The 19,323-nt window shown below is 37.4% G+C and overlaps 1 protein-coding gene across 2 annotated transcripts in view; it reads left to right on the top strand.

The window, feature by feature from the left end:
* GRID2 (glutamate ionotropic receptor delta type subunit 2) overlaps positions 1–19,323 on the top strand; it is a 1,115,417-nt gene that overhangs the window by 261,197 nt on the left and 834,897 nt on the right. For both annotated transcript variants that reach the window (XM_081332056.1, XM_081332057.1), the window contains exon 2: positions 11,492–11,647. In XM_081332056.1, coding sequence (XP_081188182.1) covers positions 11,492–11,647 — 156 coding nt within the window. The remainder of the gene's footprint in view (positions 1–11,491; positions 11,648–19,323) is intronic.

Genomic DNA, 19,323 nt, shown 5'->3' on the forward strand with positions numbered 1-19,323 from the left:
TAGAAACATTATCCTGCAAGAAGGGGATGCCAAACTACTTCTGTAAAGCTGCCAAGAAAAGTGCATGTACAGTTTTTAAGGAGTCCAGTTCGATTCAGGGACATTTCTAAAGTCTATTTTAAGACTTGGACTACAATTTTTTTGTGTGCTGAGAATTCAAACAGGGTGACAATTTTCACCCGTTGCAAGTCATTGTTGTAGAGACTACAAAAATGGATTGGTATATTTGACTTATATGTTACCTATTTTAAAGTTACCTACTTTATCTTGTCTACATTATCTGCACAGTTACCTGCTCTATGCCTATACGTTACCCATCTCTGTACTCCTGAGCAGAATAGCAAGGACTATTTCTAGGCACTATTTGACAAGCTGATTTCATTCTTTTGATGGTTGGAGAGAAAAAGTCTGAGAAAAGTACATGAATGGTATCATGTACTATTTTCATTAGGACTATAGTGGTATAATAAAATATACAAGTTGGTTTCTCCTATTGGTTTATCCTTAAGTATAAAAGCTATTCCAGCAGTTCTCCTGGGAATGAAAGAGATCTTTTCCCCATTCTGTTGGATTCCATATGGGATAGTAAGGGGGGGGGGAAGTATTTCAACCAACCTATACACACACATGCGTGTATACACATACAGTTCACTGCTAAAATATAGGGAAAAACATATGGATGCTGTGTCTGAGCTACAAAAATCTGCTGGAAAGCAATAAAGTGTCAGAATTTTTCACATCTCTCCAGCCTTTTAGAGACCTTGTGGACTTTTGCAACCTACCTTTAAGGAAAGGGAATATTCAGTTTGGTGCAAGTTTGAATTATAATACAAGAAACATTTAAAAAAAATAGTATGGTCATAAACTATAGTGGGATTGGGGTTTTTTTTTAATGCCTGGAGTATAAGCTTGTGAAAACGTGCACCCAACCTTTCTCCTACCCCATTGCTGGCAATGCAAAAAGAGTCATGATACGTTGCAACACATCACGTGACGTGGTGAGTTTGACACCCGTGCTTTAGTATAAGTATCACTCAGTGCGGTAGGGCCTATTATTAAGGAAAGATGCACTCTGTATGATAATTAATTTAATCATGAAAAATTTACATATTACTACTTGTGGTGAGAACTATGACTTTCATGTAAAAGTTTCCTAGAAACTAAAAAAACACAAAAAAAAAACCAAAAAAGAATTCCAAGACTTTTTAAATAATGTGAATTTAAAATCAGATTAACAGTGAGTACATTTCAAAGCTTGGAAATAACTATTCATATTTCTCAGATTTATCATATTTCTTGATAATAAAATGTCACCTTAGTTATTAATTAAATCTTTGATAGATTTTGATACATACATAGTCCAATTTCTATAATACATAACCATATTAATATTACTTTTATGATAATTCATGAGGATAAAACAAGGATAAAAAAACAGGTATTAACTGCTAAATCTATATAAATATATAAAAGCTAAAAGAAGCCAGCAGAAATGAAGGCAACTTCCTATTGAATGTGGAAATAAATTTTTAAATTCTTTATCTTTTTCTTCACTTTTGCCCGGATTGACATTATAGAATCACTTACAACACCAGTCAAAGATAATTTATTGCATTTGTATCTGAAAAACGAGGTATATTTGTGTATGTAATTCAAATCCCCATATATTCTACAAGTAGTCCTCAGCTTACAATTGTAATTTATCCCACAGCTTTGGTCATATGTCACAACAGTCATAAAGTGGGTCACCACAGGACCAGACCTGATTTTTTCAATCTTTGTTTGTGACAGTCATTAAGCAAACCCATTGTTCGCCAAGTTTTTTTTCTTCTTCTTTTTGTTAGAAACTAGTAATAAACAGAAGTTTCTGGCAAAAATGTCATAAATAATTATCATGTGTCTGTGGAATGCTACAAACACCTGCAAATGTGGGCTAATTGCCAAGTGTCCAAAATGTCACATGATTGTGTGTGTGTGTGTGTGTGTGCGCGCGCGCATAGGAACTTCAAAAATCCCATTTTCAGGGTTTGTTGTAACTCCAAATGGTCTCTAAGCGACCAATTATAAATCAAGGACTACCTGTGTAGCCTGAGCCGCCCTAAACAGAAAGATTTATCTTAGTTTTAGTGGCAGAAAAGGATGATACAGCGCAGTAAGAGACTTCTTTTTTTAAATGCTTGTTTTTTTAAAAATGAAAATTTTAAAATCCTTTTGAAGGATGATCTTGCTGCAACATTGTCCTTATGTAAAGACCTGTACCTTTGGAATGGCCTGCATTCCATCTTGCTCAAACTAAGAGGATATTTTTGTTGTTGTTGTTGTCTTCTAAATAATTATTCCTATGACGGGTGGCAAGAGCTGATGCTGCAGGTACTGTATGCAAATCCATTAAGGTGAGCTTCAGTGTTACAAGCTGAGTCTTTATTCCCTTTGTCAACATGTCAAGTTGTTTAATATAGTTGAGGCAGGATAGTAAAAGAGAGAGGAAAAAATGTAATTGAGTAAGGCACCTTCTTGTAGTCAAGTAATTTATAAAGGAGGAATGGGTTGGAAAACTGACACATCTGTGATTGGTTTGCTGTTAATTTGGGACAAAGGACATAAGAAATTTATCTTGTTCTGCTTCATCAGCAGAAGCAGTTAATTTGGTATGCTTGGATGATAAAACTATTCCTTCTAATTTTGCTAGATTTTAAGCCGAAGAGACTGTAAAATTTTAGCCAAGAGAAAAAAAAACTGGTGTATGTTCCTCAGTCTGCATTCAAACATCAAGAATAATTATTCTTTTTCTCTGCCTTCAGTCTGCATTGGAATTTTTCTTAGTTACACTAACTATAATTTGTTGTTGCATCTTAAATTAAGTTTGGATGGACAATGTTTAGCTAGATGAATAACAATATTGCAGGAATCTCTACAATTTAGTTCCTTCAGGTGGTAAAGAAAGTTAAAACTATTTATGTTATCTATGAACAATGAATACCAAGAACTGTAAAAAAAGTAAGCCATCTAATTTAACAATAACAATAGCATTTTAATACCCAAACTAATGTAAGATCGTTTCTTTAGAATTCTTAAACATTTAAGTCATATTTAATGTAATGCTTTAATACCTTCTTATATGGCATATTTTGATCGCAATTAACAGAGAATTAAGGAATTCTTTCTTCTGTTCTATAACTCAGTGTCATCTATCCCTATTGCCATAGCAATATCAGCTCTCATAATAATGCACTATCAGCAGTTCAGGAAACACAGTGTAATTGAATTCACACACTGGAACAAACCAACCAACAATGTCATTGGGGACAAGAAGCAATCATATTAAGCAATATTCATTAGAACATTAAATGCCTAAGGGCTTTTTGGGGGGGAAAATGCCAATAATTTTGATCTATTAGACTATCCAATATCCAGGTGCAATACTTAAGTCTATATTAATTCATGTTAAATAATATTTGTAGATGGCTACTTTCTCATTTACATAACAATGCATGGCTGTTTTTCTATGACATTTTTTATTTAAAAATGCAGTATTTAAATCTGTAGGATTTTCTATTTCTACTTTCTAATTCAGAATTGGTGACTTGTAAAATAATATACAATAGTATATTATAATTAAAAACTGACCAGTTTCATTGGTTCCCATGTTGTAATAGAGCAGGGGTGTCAAACTCAATTTCATTGAGGGCCGCATCAGCATTGTGGTTGCCCTCAGGGTGGGTGTGGCCTGGGTGGGTGTGGCCTACTGGGTGGGCATGGCTAGAGTGTGTATGGCCTACTGGGTGGGCGTGGCCAGCTCTACATCGTTCGCATCAAGGGTGCCTATGGGGGCCTGGGCAGGAGTGGGACAGATCTGAGGGTCTCTGGCAGAAGGAGGGTCTCTGGGCCAGGGCCAAGGCAGTGGGGGCCGTTCCCTCACTGTTTCCAGGATGGCTTCGTGGGCCACATGAAACCATTTTGTGGGCCGGATCCGGCCCCCGGGCCTTGTGTTTAACATGTCTGTAATAGAGCTTTCCAATTCTGAAAAATCCTTCAAGTCCTGTTTTACAGAACTTAGTGAAATCCATTACAGTAGGGGTGTCAAACTGGCATCCTGTGGATGTGTCACACGCAGGTCATGCCCCCCCAGCTCCATAAAGGCATAAAATGTCACTGTATGTCATGATACATCATGTGATGTAATCAGGTTTGACACTGGTGCATTAAAGAGAGAAGAATTTGAATCTCGTAGAATATCATCTCCTTCTAAAATTACATCATTTGAGAGACTGGGTGGTTCTATTACCTCTTAAAAAAGACGCTGTTCATCCCATCCTCGAAAAGCATGGCTAGACCCAACTTTACTATTTTGACCTGTCTTCAATCTTCATATTTTAGGGAAAGTTATAGTGACGGCAATTGTGTGTAGAATGAGTGCTGGAGGAAACGGATTATTTGTACTCTTTCAGTAAAAGATTCAGACCTGGCTATGGGACTGAAATGGCATTAATTGCACTAGTTTGTGGGATTGGGATGGGAAGGGTGTGTTCATCCTTGACTTTCTTGACCTTTCAGTATCTTTCAGTACCATCAATCATGGTATCCTTCTGGATTGGCTTTGGGAGTTGCACTATGTTGTTGATGGAGGGGAGAGGTCTATTCCACTGCTCCTTAGGGCTTCTCCCAGTTCTGCTTAACATCTACATGAAGTTACCGAGTGAAGTCATCTGACATCATGGGGTGAGCATACTGATGATGCCTAGCTTTACTTACCTACCCCTGGCAATCCAAGTGAGGTACTATCTTGGTGTTTGGAGCATTGAGGTCTGGACAGGGAATAACAGCTTCAACTGTTATTGAAGGTGTTACCCCCTGTTGATAGGGCTCGCAACTTGGGCGTCCTCCTGGATTCACAGCTCAGTTTTGAAGACCATATAGGAGCCGTGACCAGGGGGGCATTTGCCCAGGTTCGCCTGGTGCACCAGTTGCGGCCCTACCTGGACCAAGATGCCCTGCACACAGTCACTCATGCGCTCATGACCTCCCGATTGGACTACTGCAACACTCTCTACATGGGGCTGCCCTTGGGGACCACCCGGAGGCTTCAGCTGGTGCAGAATGCAGCCGTGCAGATTGTGATGGGGTTTTCCCGATACTCCCATGTAACACTTCTGCTCCGTGAGCTGCATTGGCTTCCGGTTGCCCTCCGGGTGAGATTCAAGGTGCTGGTGATGACCTATAAAGCCCTAAATGGCTTGGGCCCGGGATATCTGAGGGAACACCTGCTGCCGGCATCAAGCTCCCTTCGTCCTGTGCACTCCCACAGGGAGGGTCTTCTCAGGGTACCGCCAGTAAAAGATTGCTGGCGGACAATACCCAGGGGGAGGGCCTTCTCTGTGGGTGCGCCTGCCCTTTGGAACCAGCTGCCTGTAGAGCTTAGGACTGCCCCTGACCTTCGCTCATTTTGCCGGGACCTGAAGACCTAGCTCTTTGAGCTCTCTGGCCTGGACTGAGAATATTAATTGGGATTTTAAGTGTATTTTAATAGGGGTTTTATTCAAGGTTAATATAATCTTTTTAATTGATTTTAAATTTTGTAACCTGTTGTATTGTTTTTAATAACCGTGTGAACCGCCCTGAGTCCTATGGGAGAAGGGCGGTATATAAATCGAATAAAATAAATAAATAAATAAATAAAACTCAACCTTAGCAAGACTTATGTGATAGGTTTTAGAATCTCCTGGTTCTTGGGACTTTTCATTTTTAGTTGTGGATAGGATTAAACCAGACATGTCAAACTTGCAATGTCATGTGACATTACATGATGTATCAGAGCTTTTTCCCCATTGCCGGGAATGGGGTGGGCGTGGTTTCCTCATGGCGCATCCGACCTGCGGGCTGGCAATTTGACAGCCCTGGATTAAACCCTACAGAATCAGTACACAATATAAGGGGTAGAGGTTCCTTTCACTTTGGTCACCTCCTGAATAGACCACAGCAATGCCCTTTACATGGGATTGTCCCTGAAGAGTAACTAGAAGCTGCAGCTATACAGAATACAATAGAAGAGCAGTTATGTACATGGCATTATCAGTACATGTTATACCTCTGCTCCACAAGCTTCATTGGTTACCAGTACGCTTCTAGTCTCAATTCAAATTGCTGGTAGTTACTTATAAAGACCTTCATTGCATGGGGCCAGGCTATTAGCGGGACCATTTCCCCCCAATTATGGTTACACATTCCATTAGGTCCAGCAGGAATGTCCATGTTCTGTGGCCCATTCATTAGGGAATGCCATCTGGCAAGACATTACAGGAAAGCCTTTCTTGTCATGGTGCCCAACATTTTCCCAGAGTTAAATTAGGCACAACTTTACTAGCTTTCCTTAAGGCCTTAAAAGACTTAGTGGTGTCATTGAGCCTGGGCATCTAGATATATAACAGAGCCCATGCAATGGTTGTGTTGATTTATTGGCTGGTTGTTTTAGCTCTTGCCTTGTTGCTGATTATGTATGTATCATTCTTACTGTTTTTAGCTCCTGTTATCCATCCAGTCATGAATTTGAAATCAGCAGCCATATAAACTGAAATAAATAAACACAAATGATCCTTATAGTGCTACATATTCATGTTTCAGACATGAAATTGTTCCAATTTACAGCGTTCACATTCCATTCTTCTTGTTATTCAGCATCTTAGCCAGGCTACTCTTCTCAGAGGACTAAGTCTCTGCTTTCAGGGCAATTGTTTGAATTACTTTGAGGCAGGGCTTTTTTTTGTCATAGAACGCTCAGAACGGAGTTCCGGCACCTTTTTTGGATGGAACCTTGTAGGGTAGGCAAGGTGGGTTGTATGACATGTGTGAGTTCCAGCACTTTTTTCTTTTACAAAAAAAGCACTGCTTTGAGGGATACCTGAGTTTAGACCCAGGACTATGTAATTGTCACACAAGCATGAATAAACAATTCAGCTTTCCAAATAAAAGGTCAAGCAAAGTGGAATATTCAAATTTTTTGAAAGCCCAATTTAAATGTTGACTTCTAGTGAGAATCAGCAGATATGCCAAGTCTCCTTCAACAGACAAATTTGTTTAAAAAGCCCAGGCCACTACAATGTAATTACACTTACGTTAACATTAGTTCAATTTTAAGTTCTGACCTAGTCCTATCATCTTCTTTGTCAAGGCTTCGCTTCCATATAATGCATAGATCCTCTTTGAGTACATGCCTAAAGAGAGATAAGATCTTAATAAAAGGAGGTTGAAACTACTTTGTTCTAATTTGTCTTCAGCTGTCTTAATATTCTTCCAGTTAAATTGATCATTACATATGTTAATGGCATTGTGGAAGGCAGGCAGGCAGGAAGGAAGGAAGGAAAAAAAAGGAGGAGGAGGAGAAAGAAAGAAAGAAAGAAAGAAAGAAAGAAAGAAAGAAAGAAAGAAAGAAAGAAAGAAAGAAAGAAAGAAAGAAAGAAAGAAAGAAAGACTGTTTATTTAATTATCTAAAAAGAAGTCCTTTTAGAACTGTGAGAAACCAAAGTAGCTTTTTAGAATTAATAGTAAAAGACTCTCAACTTTACATGGTGCATACAGATTTTTTTCCCATTAGAATGTTTATTCACAACAGCTGTTGCCAGGAGTTTGCAATGCATTTCTGGAATTATATGTGTGCCCCTAGAGTCGGAAACGACTAGCATGCATGTGCGGGGGAAACTTTACCTTTTACCTTTTTACTCTGTATGTAAATAAGGAACTGGCAAAATGATGGAGGAATTAAGGAACAGGAGAGGAAAGTTGTATGTTTTCAATTGAGATTTGCAAGGAAATGACAGTCTATTGAGATGGAGAGGCATGGAACAGCTGCTCCAGATGGCAACAGAAGTAGGAAAAAAAATTGTGGGTCAAAGTGAAGAAAGTTTGTGTAGGGAATCTGCTGGCATTATATGAATAGCGCTGGCAAGAAAATTGATGGCATATGACACAGAAAAGAGACCATGATAAATTAAGGCAGGGAGGTTGTGTGCTTTTTTTTAAAATCAAGGATGTGATTGAGGACATACCGGCCTCAAATGTCCTAATAAACCGTTTTGAGTGATCTGTGGAGGACTTTCATTTAATGCAAAATCTATAACCTTAAAAAGAAGAAAGCATGACAGAATGACTTGGATAAGAACAAAATTGTTTCCTGGTATTATTACACATTGACATGGGGCAGCTATTTTCATATTTTTATCATTCCATAAGGCACGCTCACATAGCATAGGGAATACATTGTTACAGGGAATAGGGAGAAATCCCATCTCAAGTATTTTGGGCAAGCAAGTGTTAAAGGAAAAGTGCAATTTGATTTGTCAATCTATCAACTCTAATTTATTGAGATAGTGAGCCAGCCTGAGGACTCAAACTTTGAGTAATAGAAGCATGAAGGTTTCCTGCTTCTCTTAGATAAGCATTAGAAGCACAGTGTGGTGTTTATTTTGCCTTTTCTTTTATGGGTCAAAAAGGACCATCTCTTTTTGGCCAACATAATTGTCACAAATCCCAGGATTCTAGGACTATAGATCCAGAAAACACAGCAAGCTAGGAATCAGAAGAAGGTAGATGTAATTAGAGAACTGATTTTGATTTATGCAAAATTATGTATTGGTTTCATTGTTACTTAATGGTGAAGTGAGTCTGAGTTGTGTGTCTTTTTAGCTTTTTGTTTTTGATCTGTCTATGAAAGAAATTATCCAATCTCCCTGGAGGAGAAAGGGCTATAGGAGAAGGGAGACTGTGCCAAAACAATCAAAGCCTCTTTCCATCTTTTCCATGGAACGTTCTGTACTATTTTGTACAGTTATGCAAAGTTTCATAGAGGTGATTCATTATAGAGAAATACATTGACAAAGCTGTTTTCAAAGCAGTATGGTTCCTGCATGTCAGTCTGATTTTTAACCTGCTTCTCATTATCCAGTGTGGAAACCCTGCAGCCAGCTCTGAAGGGAAAAAAGACTATTCAAACTGTTTTTGTTAAGGTAAACTGGCTGATTCTTTGGCTTCCATGGTCTGAGTCACTTCATCAAGTTAATCTACACCACTTTACATAGGCCTGTTACATTATTCAGGATCCAAGCCAATGTACGAAATTGATCATCCAATATAATAGGGTAACATATGCAAGCAGTTCATGCATAAAAGTTATGTAATGAGCTGTAAAGACAATAAAAAAAAGGATTCATTTCACAATTAAAGAAAAGCTTTTTAAAGCTTGCTTTAATTTTTTGTAATTTTAATCCATTTTTAAATTTATAATAGTTGAATTTTTATCTTGACGTAAGCCGCTCAGAGTCACCTGAAGTGCTGGAGGGGGGAGGGCACAAATAAATTTAATAAACAAAGGATGCTCCTGAACCAGGCTATTGTTTGGTAGGACTAGAGGGCAGGGGTGTCAAACTCGCAACATCACATGACATGTTGTGACATATCGCAACTTTTTCTCCATTGCCAGCAATGGAGTAGGCAGTTTCGGCATGACACATCTGGCCCATGGACGAGCAGCTTGACACCCCTGGTCTAGGGCAATGTTTTCCAACTACACCAATTTACACATGTGTGGACTTCTTGGACGTGTGCGTGTGTGTGTGTGTGTGTGTGTGTGTGTGTGTGTGAGAGAGAGAGAGAGAGAGAGAGAGAGAGAGAGAGAGAGAGAGAATTCTTGGACAATATGATCATTGCTGAGATATCATTTTTATTATTGAGTGATAAAAAGTTTTGCTTGACTCAAGAGAAACTGAATTTCATATTACTTAGATTGGAATAGCTAGTAGACAGATAGGGTCTACTGTAATTATATTGTCATGAAGTGTACTTTTTACCTGGCTATGTAGGGTCTTGATGAAGTTGCCAGTCACAGTGCCTTGTTACCGCTATTTTATCATTTCTGTAGGAGGAAATAATGATATTTTGTGCTGTTGTTTCAATCTCTTGGCTCAATCCATATACTAATTTCAGCAAATCTTCATAAATTATTGCATTGTGAGATATATATTCCTTATTTTGTCCTGAAATACCTTGAATACAACCCAATGTTTCATAACAAATTCCTTGGCCATGATGAAATGTGAATTTAATAAGTGTTGTTTTACATCTCCTAATGCTCAAAATAAAGGCTTTGTGTCACAGCTTTATGAAAAAGTATCAAGGATCTGAAATGCAAATGAAATTAGGACAAAGGAAGGTTTTGTGTCATAATTTTTGTTCAACTATATCAAAAATTAGAAATGCAAATGAAATTAGGGCAAGGACAGATACTCATTCAGTATATCTGGACTTGAGATTAATGTGGTTCAAATTCCAGTGAGCTTCTGCCTGTTACTTCTTGTCCTATTTTCCAAAGCTCCTGAGGGTAGGACATGAAGCAATGGGTGACAACTTGGTAAAGAGAGATCCAATCTGGAACTCAGGAGAAATTTCCTGATGTTAACCAATGAAATACCTTGCCTCCTGGAGTTGTGGGTGCACCATGGCTGGAGACTTTGAGAAAGGATTGGACAACCATTTCTCTGGGATGATACAACATCTCATGCTAAGGACAGGGTACTGAACTAGAAGACCTCCAAAGTCCCTTCTAACCCTACAATTCTATGAAATCCCAGATCTGGATTTATATCACTTACCAATCCTAAAGAAGTCTGTGGATACTGCTTATTATTCTGTTCCATGATCTAGAGCATGGGTAGGCAACCTTGGCTCCTTTATGACTCATGGACTTCAACTCCCAGAATTCATGAGTCAGCATAGCTGACTCAGGAATTCTGGGAGTTGAAGTCCATGAGTCATAAAAGAGCCAAGGTTGCCTACCCCTCATCTAGAGGAAGCATGAGGAATAAGCAGTGCTCCAGATATTGCAGAATTATCACAACTTATTATTTAACCATGTTGACAGGTGCTACTATGAATGTAATGGGGAATATTTCGACCCTTATAATAAAAATGCCTGAGTAGATTTTTATCATCCAAGAACCTTGAGCTTGTTTATGTTATAGCATCACCTGGCTACTGATCAAAATGTAACCCAGAGCAAAGAAACTAAACAGATTGCAGTGGCTAAAGGTAGATGAAACTTATACAACAGCCCATTAGGAATTCCTGCTTCAGAAGGCTACTAGGCAAAGGTGCATTGAATTGTGTAGGTATGTAGACATACTGAAGATGGAAGAAGATAGGAGATGAGGATTCTCCTCCTGTTCTCTGAGTTTATGAATGTCTACAAACAGGGCTTTTTTTCTCATAGAATGCTCAGAATGGAGTTCCGGCACCTTTTTTGGATGGAACCTTGTAGGGTAGGCAAGGCGGGTTGTATGACATGTGTGAGTTCCGGCACCTTTTTGTTTTACAAAAAAAGCACTGTCTACAACATGACTGCTAATGAATCCTCTGAATGTGGGCACAAGTGCTATGTCCTGAATGTCTCTGCTCTGAATTTTCTCTCTCCCTCATACTGACCATTTATCTTCTGTCTCTTTTTTAGGGGCAATATTCGATGAATCTGCAAAAAAGGATGAGGAAGTGTTTCGCATGGCAGTTTCTGATCTCAATCAAAATGATGAAATCTTACAAACCGAGAAAATCACCATCTCTGTGACTTTTGTGGATGGCAACAACCCATTTCAAGCAGTTCAAGAAGGTAGAGTTTCCAAGGCTAATTTGTTTCCTTGTTGTGTTTTGGTGACACTTGAAATTCTTGCAAATGAAGTCCCACTTAGGAGTGAGCGATGAACATGGGAAGCATTTTGTTGTGTTCTGTAGAGTCTGTCAGATGGATGAAATGTTTATTCTTAAATGACAGTGACTTGGAGCAGCCAATTTTGGTTTTAATCATAATAATTAATTAGGGGACTTTGAGGCATCTGACAGAATGAGCTCTTTTAGCCTGTAGAAAATGATTGAACATGATTGTTCCCCCAAAAAAATTGAGGGCAGAGCTTTGTTTTTCCTCTTAGGTGCCACAATATGTAGTTTGGTCTAATGCCAGTGTATTCTGATGAGTGAAAAATATGATTTTAAGGCTTCTTAACCTGAATGAATTTGCACACTTATTTTATCCATACTATGATGGTGTAAGAAGAGAGGTAGGAATTGGTGAGCTTGCTCAGTTTAGAATAAGCCTCTTGTCAATAAAATTTGGAAGAGTTACAAAGTTACATTTGTCCAAAAATGGTGAGGATTTGTTCTGTCCTGCCACTTTTCCAAGGTATCAATAAAGTTCAAGTGCAGTTATACATAACTGACTGATCATTGTTTTGCATACATGACAGTGGCTCAAAGAGATTAGTGATTAAGTGTTGTTGAAGTAACTACATTTAAGAATTTCAACTTTCTATAGCAAAAATCATTATTGATTTGTGTATTCAGATACATAGCACCACTTTCTAGTATTCTACATTATGAATATATATATATATATATATATATATATATATATATATATATATATATATATATATATATATATATATTCCATTGAAAACAATGAGAATTGGTAACAACTATTATAAGTCCCAGTGATCACAATAATTGTAGTTTAAGTGTGTCTAAATTTGAATCCACTCCTGATGTTTTGTGATATTATATTGCACTGTGCAAGAAAACCGAAGAAAACAAAGTAGGCTCCTGTGAATAAAGCTTGTCTGTTTTTTTGTTTTGTTTTTTGAACTTATGGTTTTTACAGTTATCATTGTGCAGTTATAGCAAATGTGGCTCACTTGATATTTCTGCTAGGGGAAGTGTGGCAATTTGTCTATTATACTATGATGAAAATATATGGTACCGTTTGTTTGTTCCTAAGACTGTAATTTAGGTTTTCACAGAGTTTAATTTGGGGGTTTTAAGTAGGTCTTTCTACAATAGACCCAGGAGGAGGAGGAAGAGATGTTTTCTTTGTGACTAGTTGCTACATGCCGTGCTTTTGAATGAAATTTAATAATACTTAAGAAATGAATAGGATGAAAACAAAACCAAAGTGGTTGAGCCTATCTTTTTTTCTTACTAATGAAATATTATTGCTGATGCCTTATTTAAGCAGCATCTTCTTTGCCTGCAGTTTACACAACAACCCATTCCTTATTTTAATAGAACAATTGTCTTATATATAATTATAAACAAGACCTTATGACATTCTCTATAGAGTTTTGCAGGAAAGGTATTTTATTGCACAGATGGCTGTCTGCCTTTTTTGAATAAGTGGTCATCCTTTTTTAATCTCCTTGTGTAAATTATTATGATACCCTAAGGCTTCTTCTTCTCTCACAGAGATCTCAAGATGCGTGGTTAATACTCCTCGCTTGATTTATGAAACTTCAGTTATGAAAGTGGTTAGTGTTTTTTTTTCCTCCTTGTGAATTGGAAAATATTAAAATAAATAAATAATAAAAGTGATCTCAGGAAGCAAACAGGTATCTATAGTATAAAAATGCAATACCTTTTGAAATTAAAATAATCCCTTAGCATAACACAGTATGGTGTAGTTTTTTCCTTAACAAGGGGGTTGAGGGACATCAAGGCAATCACCCTGACAGTTAGAACAACTAACCAGTGGAACAACCTGCCTCCAGAAGTGGTGAATGCTCCAACACTGAGGGTTTTTAAGAAGAGACTGGCCAGCCATTTGCCTGAAATGGTATAGGGTTTCCTGCCTGAGCAGGGGGTTGGACTAGATGACCTCCAAGGTCCCTTCCAACTTCTTCTTCTTCTTCTTCTTCTTCTTCTTCTTCTTCTTCTTCTTCTTCTTCTTCTTCATCATCATCATCATCATCATCATCATCATCATCATCATCATCATCATCATCATTATTATTATTATTATTATTATTATTATTATTATTATTATTATTATTATTATTATTATTATTATTGCTGGGCTTCAAAAATCTGGATAATGACTAGATGGAAGCAAGCTCTCTCTTGTTCTCTAGTTATCATCCAGATTTTTGCAGACCAGATTTAGTGCTTTAGTGGAAGTTGTTAGCTCTGTGAAATACATAGGATAAAAAGCACAAAAATGAATACTAGCTTTATCTTTATGGCAAAGTTATGTTAATAAAATCTTGCAAATCTGAATGTATTCCTCACTTCCTTTCCCTTTTCTTTCCAGCAAAACTAGAGAGGGTCCTAGTTTTCTGAAACGTTTCTCCATCTGCTTTTGTGTACTGAGATACCTTTGTCTGTTCTCTGACTATTTTTCCTGAATCCGAAAGTCATTCCCACATACCATTACAGAAGGTGACATGATAATGTTGCAGAGTTTTAAAACATTAATTTTGGGGGGCGGGGGTTATCTCTCATTTGGCAGTTTTGGGATTATGATAAAATAATCTAGTTTCTATGTGGTTATGAAAACCAAAGTCAAATTTTTTAAAGTACAGAAGCTCCTTGACTTACAACCACAATTGAGCCCAAAATTTATGTTGCTAAGCAAGACAATTGTTAAATGAGTTTTTTCCCTATTTCACAATCTTTCTCGCCACAGTTGTTAAGTGAATGACTGCAGTGAACCAGGTGGTCCTTAAGAAAATCCACCTTTGGCTTTGCTTCTTGGAAGCAAAGTGGAAAGATTACATGTAGAGATCACATGACCTCGAGACACTACATATGTCATAAATATATACCAGTTGCCAAACACCCAAATATTGATCACATGACCAAGGGGAAGTTGCAACAGTCATAACCGTGAAAACCAATCATGTCACTTTTTTCAGAGCCAATGTAAATGAATAGTTGTAATCTGTACTCTGTACTCTGAATCAAATCCTATGGAGTGGCTTCAGACATAAAATTAACTCTTATTTATAGAAAGAATGATAGAAACAAACAAAAAATAGTATCTAGCATTTCCTGAGACTTAGAAACTGGATTATATAAGGTCAACATATAACACTATATAGTATAGTATTTTCCTTTCTGACTAAATATAAGTCTCCAAGGATCAGAAGCAGAGATCTTCTTAGCTCCTATTTTATATATTATTAATTAATTAATTTATTTATTAATTTAATTTGTATACCGCCCTTCTCCCGAAGGACTCAGGGCGGTGAACAGGGCAATACATATTAAAAAACAAGATACAAAAATTAAAAGCGATTAAACAACAATGCCCATGAATAAATTAGTACACATTAAAAAGTTAAAACCGATTTATAAAACCCAACCCCATCCCATCAGGCCAGGCCAGCTTGTTCAAAAAGGTAGGTTTTGAGATCGCGCCGGAAGGAGCGGAGGTCAGGCGCCATCCGGAGCTCGGGCAGAAGATGGTTCCATAACTCCGGCGCGCCCACAGAGAACGCCCTCCCCCTGGGGGCCACCAGTCGGCATTCTTTGACCGGTGGCACCCTGAGGAGGCCCTCTCTGTGGGAGCGTACTGGGCGGAGGTATATAAAGGTATTAGGCATCAAAACTGAGACCTTCACATTTTTGTGTGTCTGTGTCTTTCTGTTTAACCAATGGTGATCCCTTTATGTATTTTTGCATCTCTAGTACACTGTTCCATAAAGTCAAAATATGTAATTGAAAGTGCTTCAATATAACCTTTTAGCTCAATCATATATTGTATTCTTGCCCCAAATGCCAGCATTGTGTTGTTGTTTTTTCCTGAATGTATTTCATTAAAGCAGTGTAAGCTGTTTTTAAGTGAATAAGTTATGGCTGTATTGTTATCAGTTGCTTTGTAAATGTATCTCCTTGCCCTCTGACTTTTATTGAACCAAATGGAAGCGGAGGGCTGAGAAGTATAAAAGGTTCAGCTTTGTAACTTTAGAAACAATGAGCTGGATCTTGCTCAGAGCATCAGAGGTGGGAATTGAGAGAATAATAATAGACTGTTCAAAATACTGCAGGCTTTATTTTTAACTGGATTGATTACAGCTCCTTTATTATTCATTGCAGTTCTGTTTATTTGTTAATCAATATTTGTTCTTGCTTTCATGTTCTTAAATATATCTGAGTGGTTTTTGTAAATCTTAGTACTGTATTTAAAACAACTTTCAGTCAAGCTGAATAATCACTATTATAGCTCTGTGCATGCTCTCCTGCCTTTCAGAATTTTTCCTTCCAGTATTAAATTCAAATCATTCCAATATTGATTGGAATGATATGCACATCTGGAATGACAGGAATTATGGTTTTAGAAAAAGAAAATGCATATTTGTACAAATAAGAGAAGAACATCTGCATTTTCCCCTTTCTGTAGTCATGAAAAAAAATGAGAATCAGGTGTCTATGGAGATTCTTAGTCAGCCAGGTCATGATTGTTCCAAAGATGCCTTTTCAAAAGGTAACTGTTTTTTTTTTCCCTTTAAACAAGTTGTGTTTCTCATCCAAGAAGCTTCTTCAGACAGAGCTGAAGAAGCTTCTTGGATGAGAAGTGAAACGTCTTCAATGAAAAGCAAAGACAGTCCAATTGCCTTTAAAAAAAGAAACACCTTTGGGAAGAGAATCAGGAGACACCTTCTTGTTTTCAGCCTTGTTTATATGTAGTCATTATCTGTACTGTGATCCAGATTAAATGAATTTGCTTCAACTACATGTCACAGCTGTGATTGAATCCACCATAAAATCCTTTAAAGGATAAAATTGCTGAGGGTATAGTTGGTGATACATTGCATTGACTTAGCTCTACCTCCTGACTCTGTTTCAATGATCTTAAAAATATGGCCCAGTGACAAGTCTGGGAAGTCAGCCCCCCAGAGAAACAAATATTTTGGGGAATATTAAAAGACAGAATATATTTCCCCAAGGGATCTTAAAACCAGAAAAGCAGGCCCAGTTTTTCTTAATAGCCGCCAGTAGAAACTCAGGAAACCACCTTTTATAAATGCAAATTCGACAATCCTATTTGGAAAGGTTGGAGCCAGGAAGCTAGAAGCTGTTGAAATTAGAAAGACAAAGACCCCTTAAAATCTACATACCGCATCCAAACTCATGACCTTAAGGACATGATAGGATTAACCCACCACCATCAGAATACCAGAAAGCTCAAAGTTCATGCCACAGGAACAGGAAACAACCTCAAAAGCCCAAGAAGGTATAAAAACCCACCACTCCCAGCAACATGTGGTTAGGTTTTCCAGAGCTTTATTTATGTCTGGCTCTGCTCTTCAATAAACTGCAACCTTCTTTCTAAAGCAGTCTCCATGTTGTCTATTCCCAGCTTGGACTGGACCCTGATGACGATTTTTCTTTAAACATAAGCATATTCCATGTTGTAAATGTTCCTTGCTCTTGAGCGAAAAAAAGCATAACATTACAGCACAGATTTTCTTTCACTCTTCTAGCCAAGCTTTAGCTATAAAATGTAGAATACAGCAGGTCATCAAACATGAAATTAAATGTCCGTGCTTGAAACGAAGTCAACCACTTCAAACCCCAAATCTTTGACCCATTTTTTTTCTACATAATATTGGTCAATTTCTTCTTTTGCTTCTGAGAACAGTGAAAAGGACTCCAGATTTACATACAATTTTTACAATTAAAAATAATAGCAAAAACAAAGTTATTGATCCCAACTCCTTGCAGTTTAGCTATACATAGATATTGTCTCAATTTACTTTATTCAGAGGTATAGAAGCCCATAAATATTAATGCTCAGAATAGGTACATCTATATTATATATTTCTCAGCATAAGCACATCTTTATTTTTAAACAATTCCACTTGAAAAGCAATTCTGCTCTTATACAGCTAAGCCAAGCAGTTCGTGTGCATTACACAAGGTGCTTTGTGCTGATTAAATAAATAACAGAAAGTGCACAGCAATGTTTCTACTGTAATATTCTTTTTTTAAAAAAAGGGAAAATGCACATCCATATGGAAGAAGCAAAATTGTGGATGAACTGATATTTCCTTCATACCATTGCTGTCATTTAATAGTCATCTGGATTTTTTCAATACAAAAGGGTAGCCCATCGTCAGTTGCATTCATACATGTCTAGCCCGTCATATCTAAAAATACACAATATTCATTTCACAAATCAATCAGAATTCCAAAATTGGATGATTGGAGGAGCGAGAGATGTTGAATTTAAAGATGAAGTGGCCAAATGGCTTTTTGAAAAAAAAAACATGCAAAGAACTTCTAGTCAGAAAACAAGAAGAAACATTAGCAATAGCAATAGCCATTATGTTTATAAGAGCACTCTCTAAGCAGGGTTTATAGAGTCAGCATATTGTCCCCAACAATCTGGGTCTTCATTTTACTGACCTCGGAAGGATGGAAGGCTTGAGCTAGTCAGGATCGAACTCCTGGCGGTGGGAATGCAGAGTTAGCCTGCAATACTACATTCTAATCACTGTGCCACCATGGCTCCTAAATTCCTTAATAAACATTATTGAATCCTGGGTGCTTTCTCCACTTGTTTGTTTGCTTACAGATGTTTCATTACCTGAACATCTTTAAGTAGCATCTTCGATCACTGAATTGTTAAAGTAACAAAATGTCTGCAAGAAAATAACAAGCTCAGAGGATATCAAGAATTCTCCAGTTAAACCCTGAGCCACACATATTCTCTTCTAAGATCAGCTTTACCAAAGCAATTGTTGTCTGCCTGACTAGGTAGACCAATCCAGAAAATCAATTTCATAGAAAGGCTAAAAGTACTTTTATTCAAATAGCTTGAGTAACAGAATCTGGCAAGATCAATTTTATTGCATCTCTACTTCCTTCTAAAATTAGAGACTGAGCTACCTCCAAATATCATCTCATTCTGGACTTTAAAAAAAGCTTCATGTCCTCTTGCCAGGTGATAAATCCTTCATAACTTCATCAAAGTCATCTTCCTTATGCTCTACACTTGTTTCGATTTGGAAAATTGAAAATAGCAAATTTTAGATGGGCGGTCTAGAAATAGCTATTTCTTCTCAAACCTGTGAAATGTAGATGAGATTAAAAATATCTGTTATGTGGGCACTTGTATTTTCTAAATTTCTAGCTGTTCTTCTGTTTAGGGATCTGCTTTCTTCCCAAAATTTAGGCTATCATATATCATTAACTATCTTGTCCCTTGCTTCACCGTATTAGTCATGGAGCAGCTGTGGAAAGCTCAATGCCATCTGAGGCTTGGCTTATATCTAAATAAATCTTTATTCCCTTCAGTGGGCTTAGCAAAGGAAACGTTCTCCAAAGCTTCTGCAAACTTTTGACTTTCAAACACTTCAAAGTTTTAGCTCTTTCAGCTTGAAGCTCTGATCTCATAAATTGGAAAGTCACACTTGCTTTCACAGAGAGTTTTAGGAATGTGCCCCAACACTAAATTTCAATGGGGGAAGTTTTATTTTTTTTACTGTTACACTTTTTAAAAAGTTTTTCAAATCA

This window comes from Vipera berus (assembly GCF_964194415.1).
Source record: "Vipera berus genome assembly, chromosome: 7".
NCBI lineage: Eukaryota > Metazoa > Chordata > Lepidosauria > Squamata > Viperidae > Vipera > Vipera berus.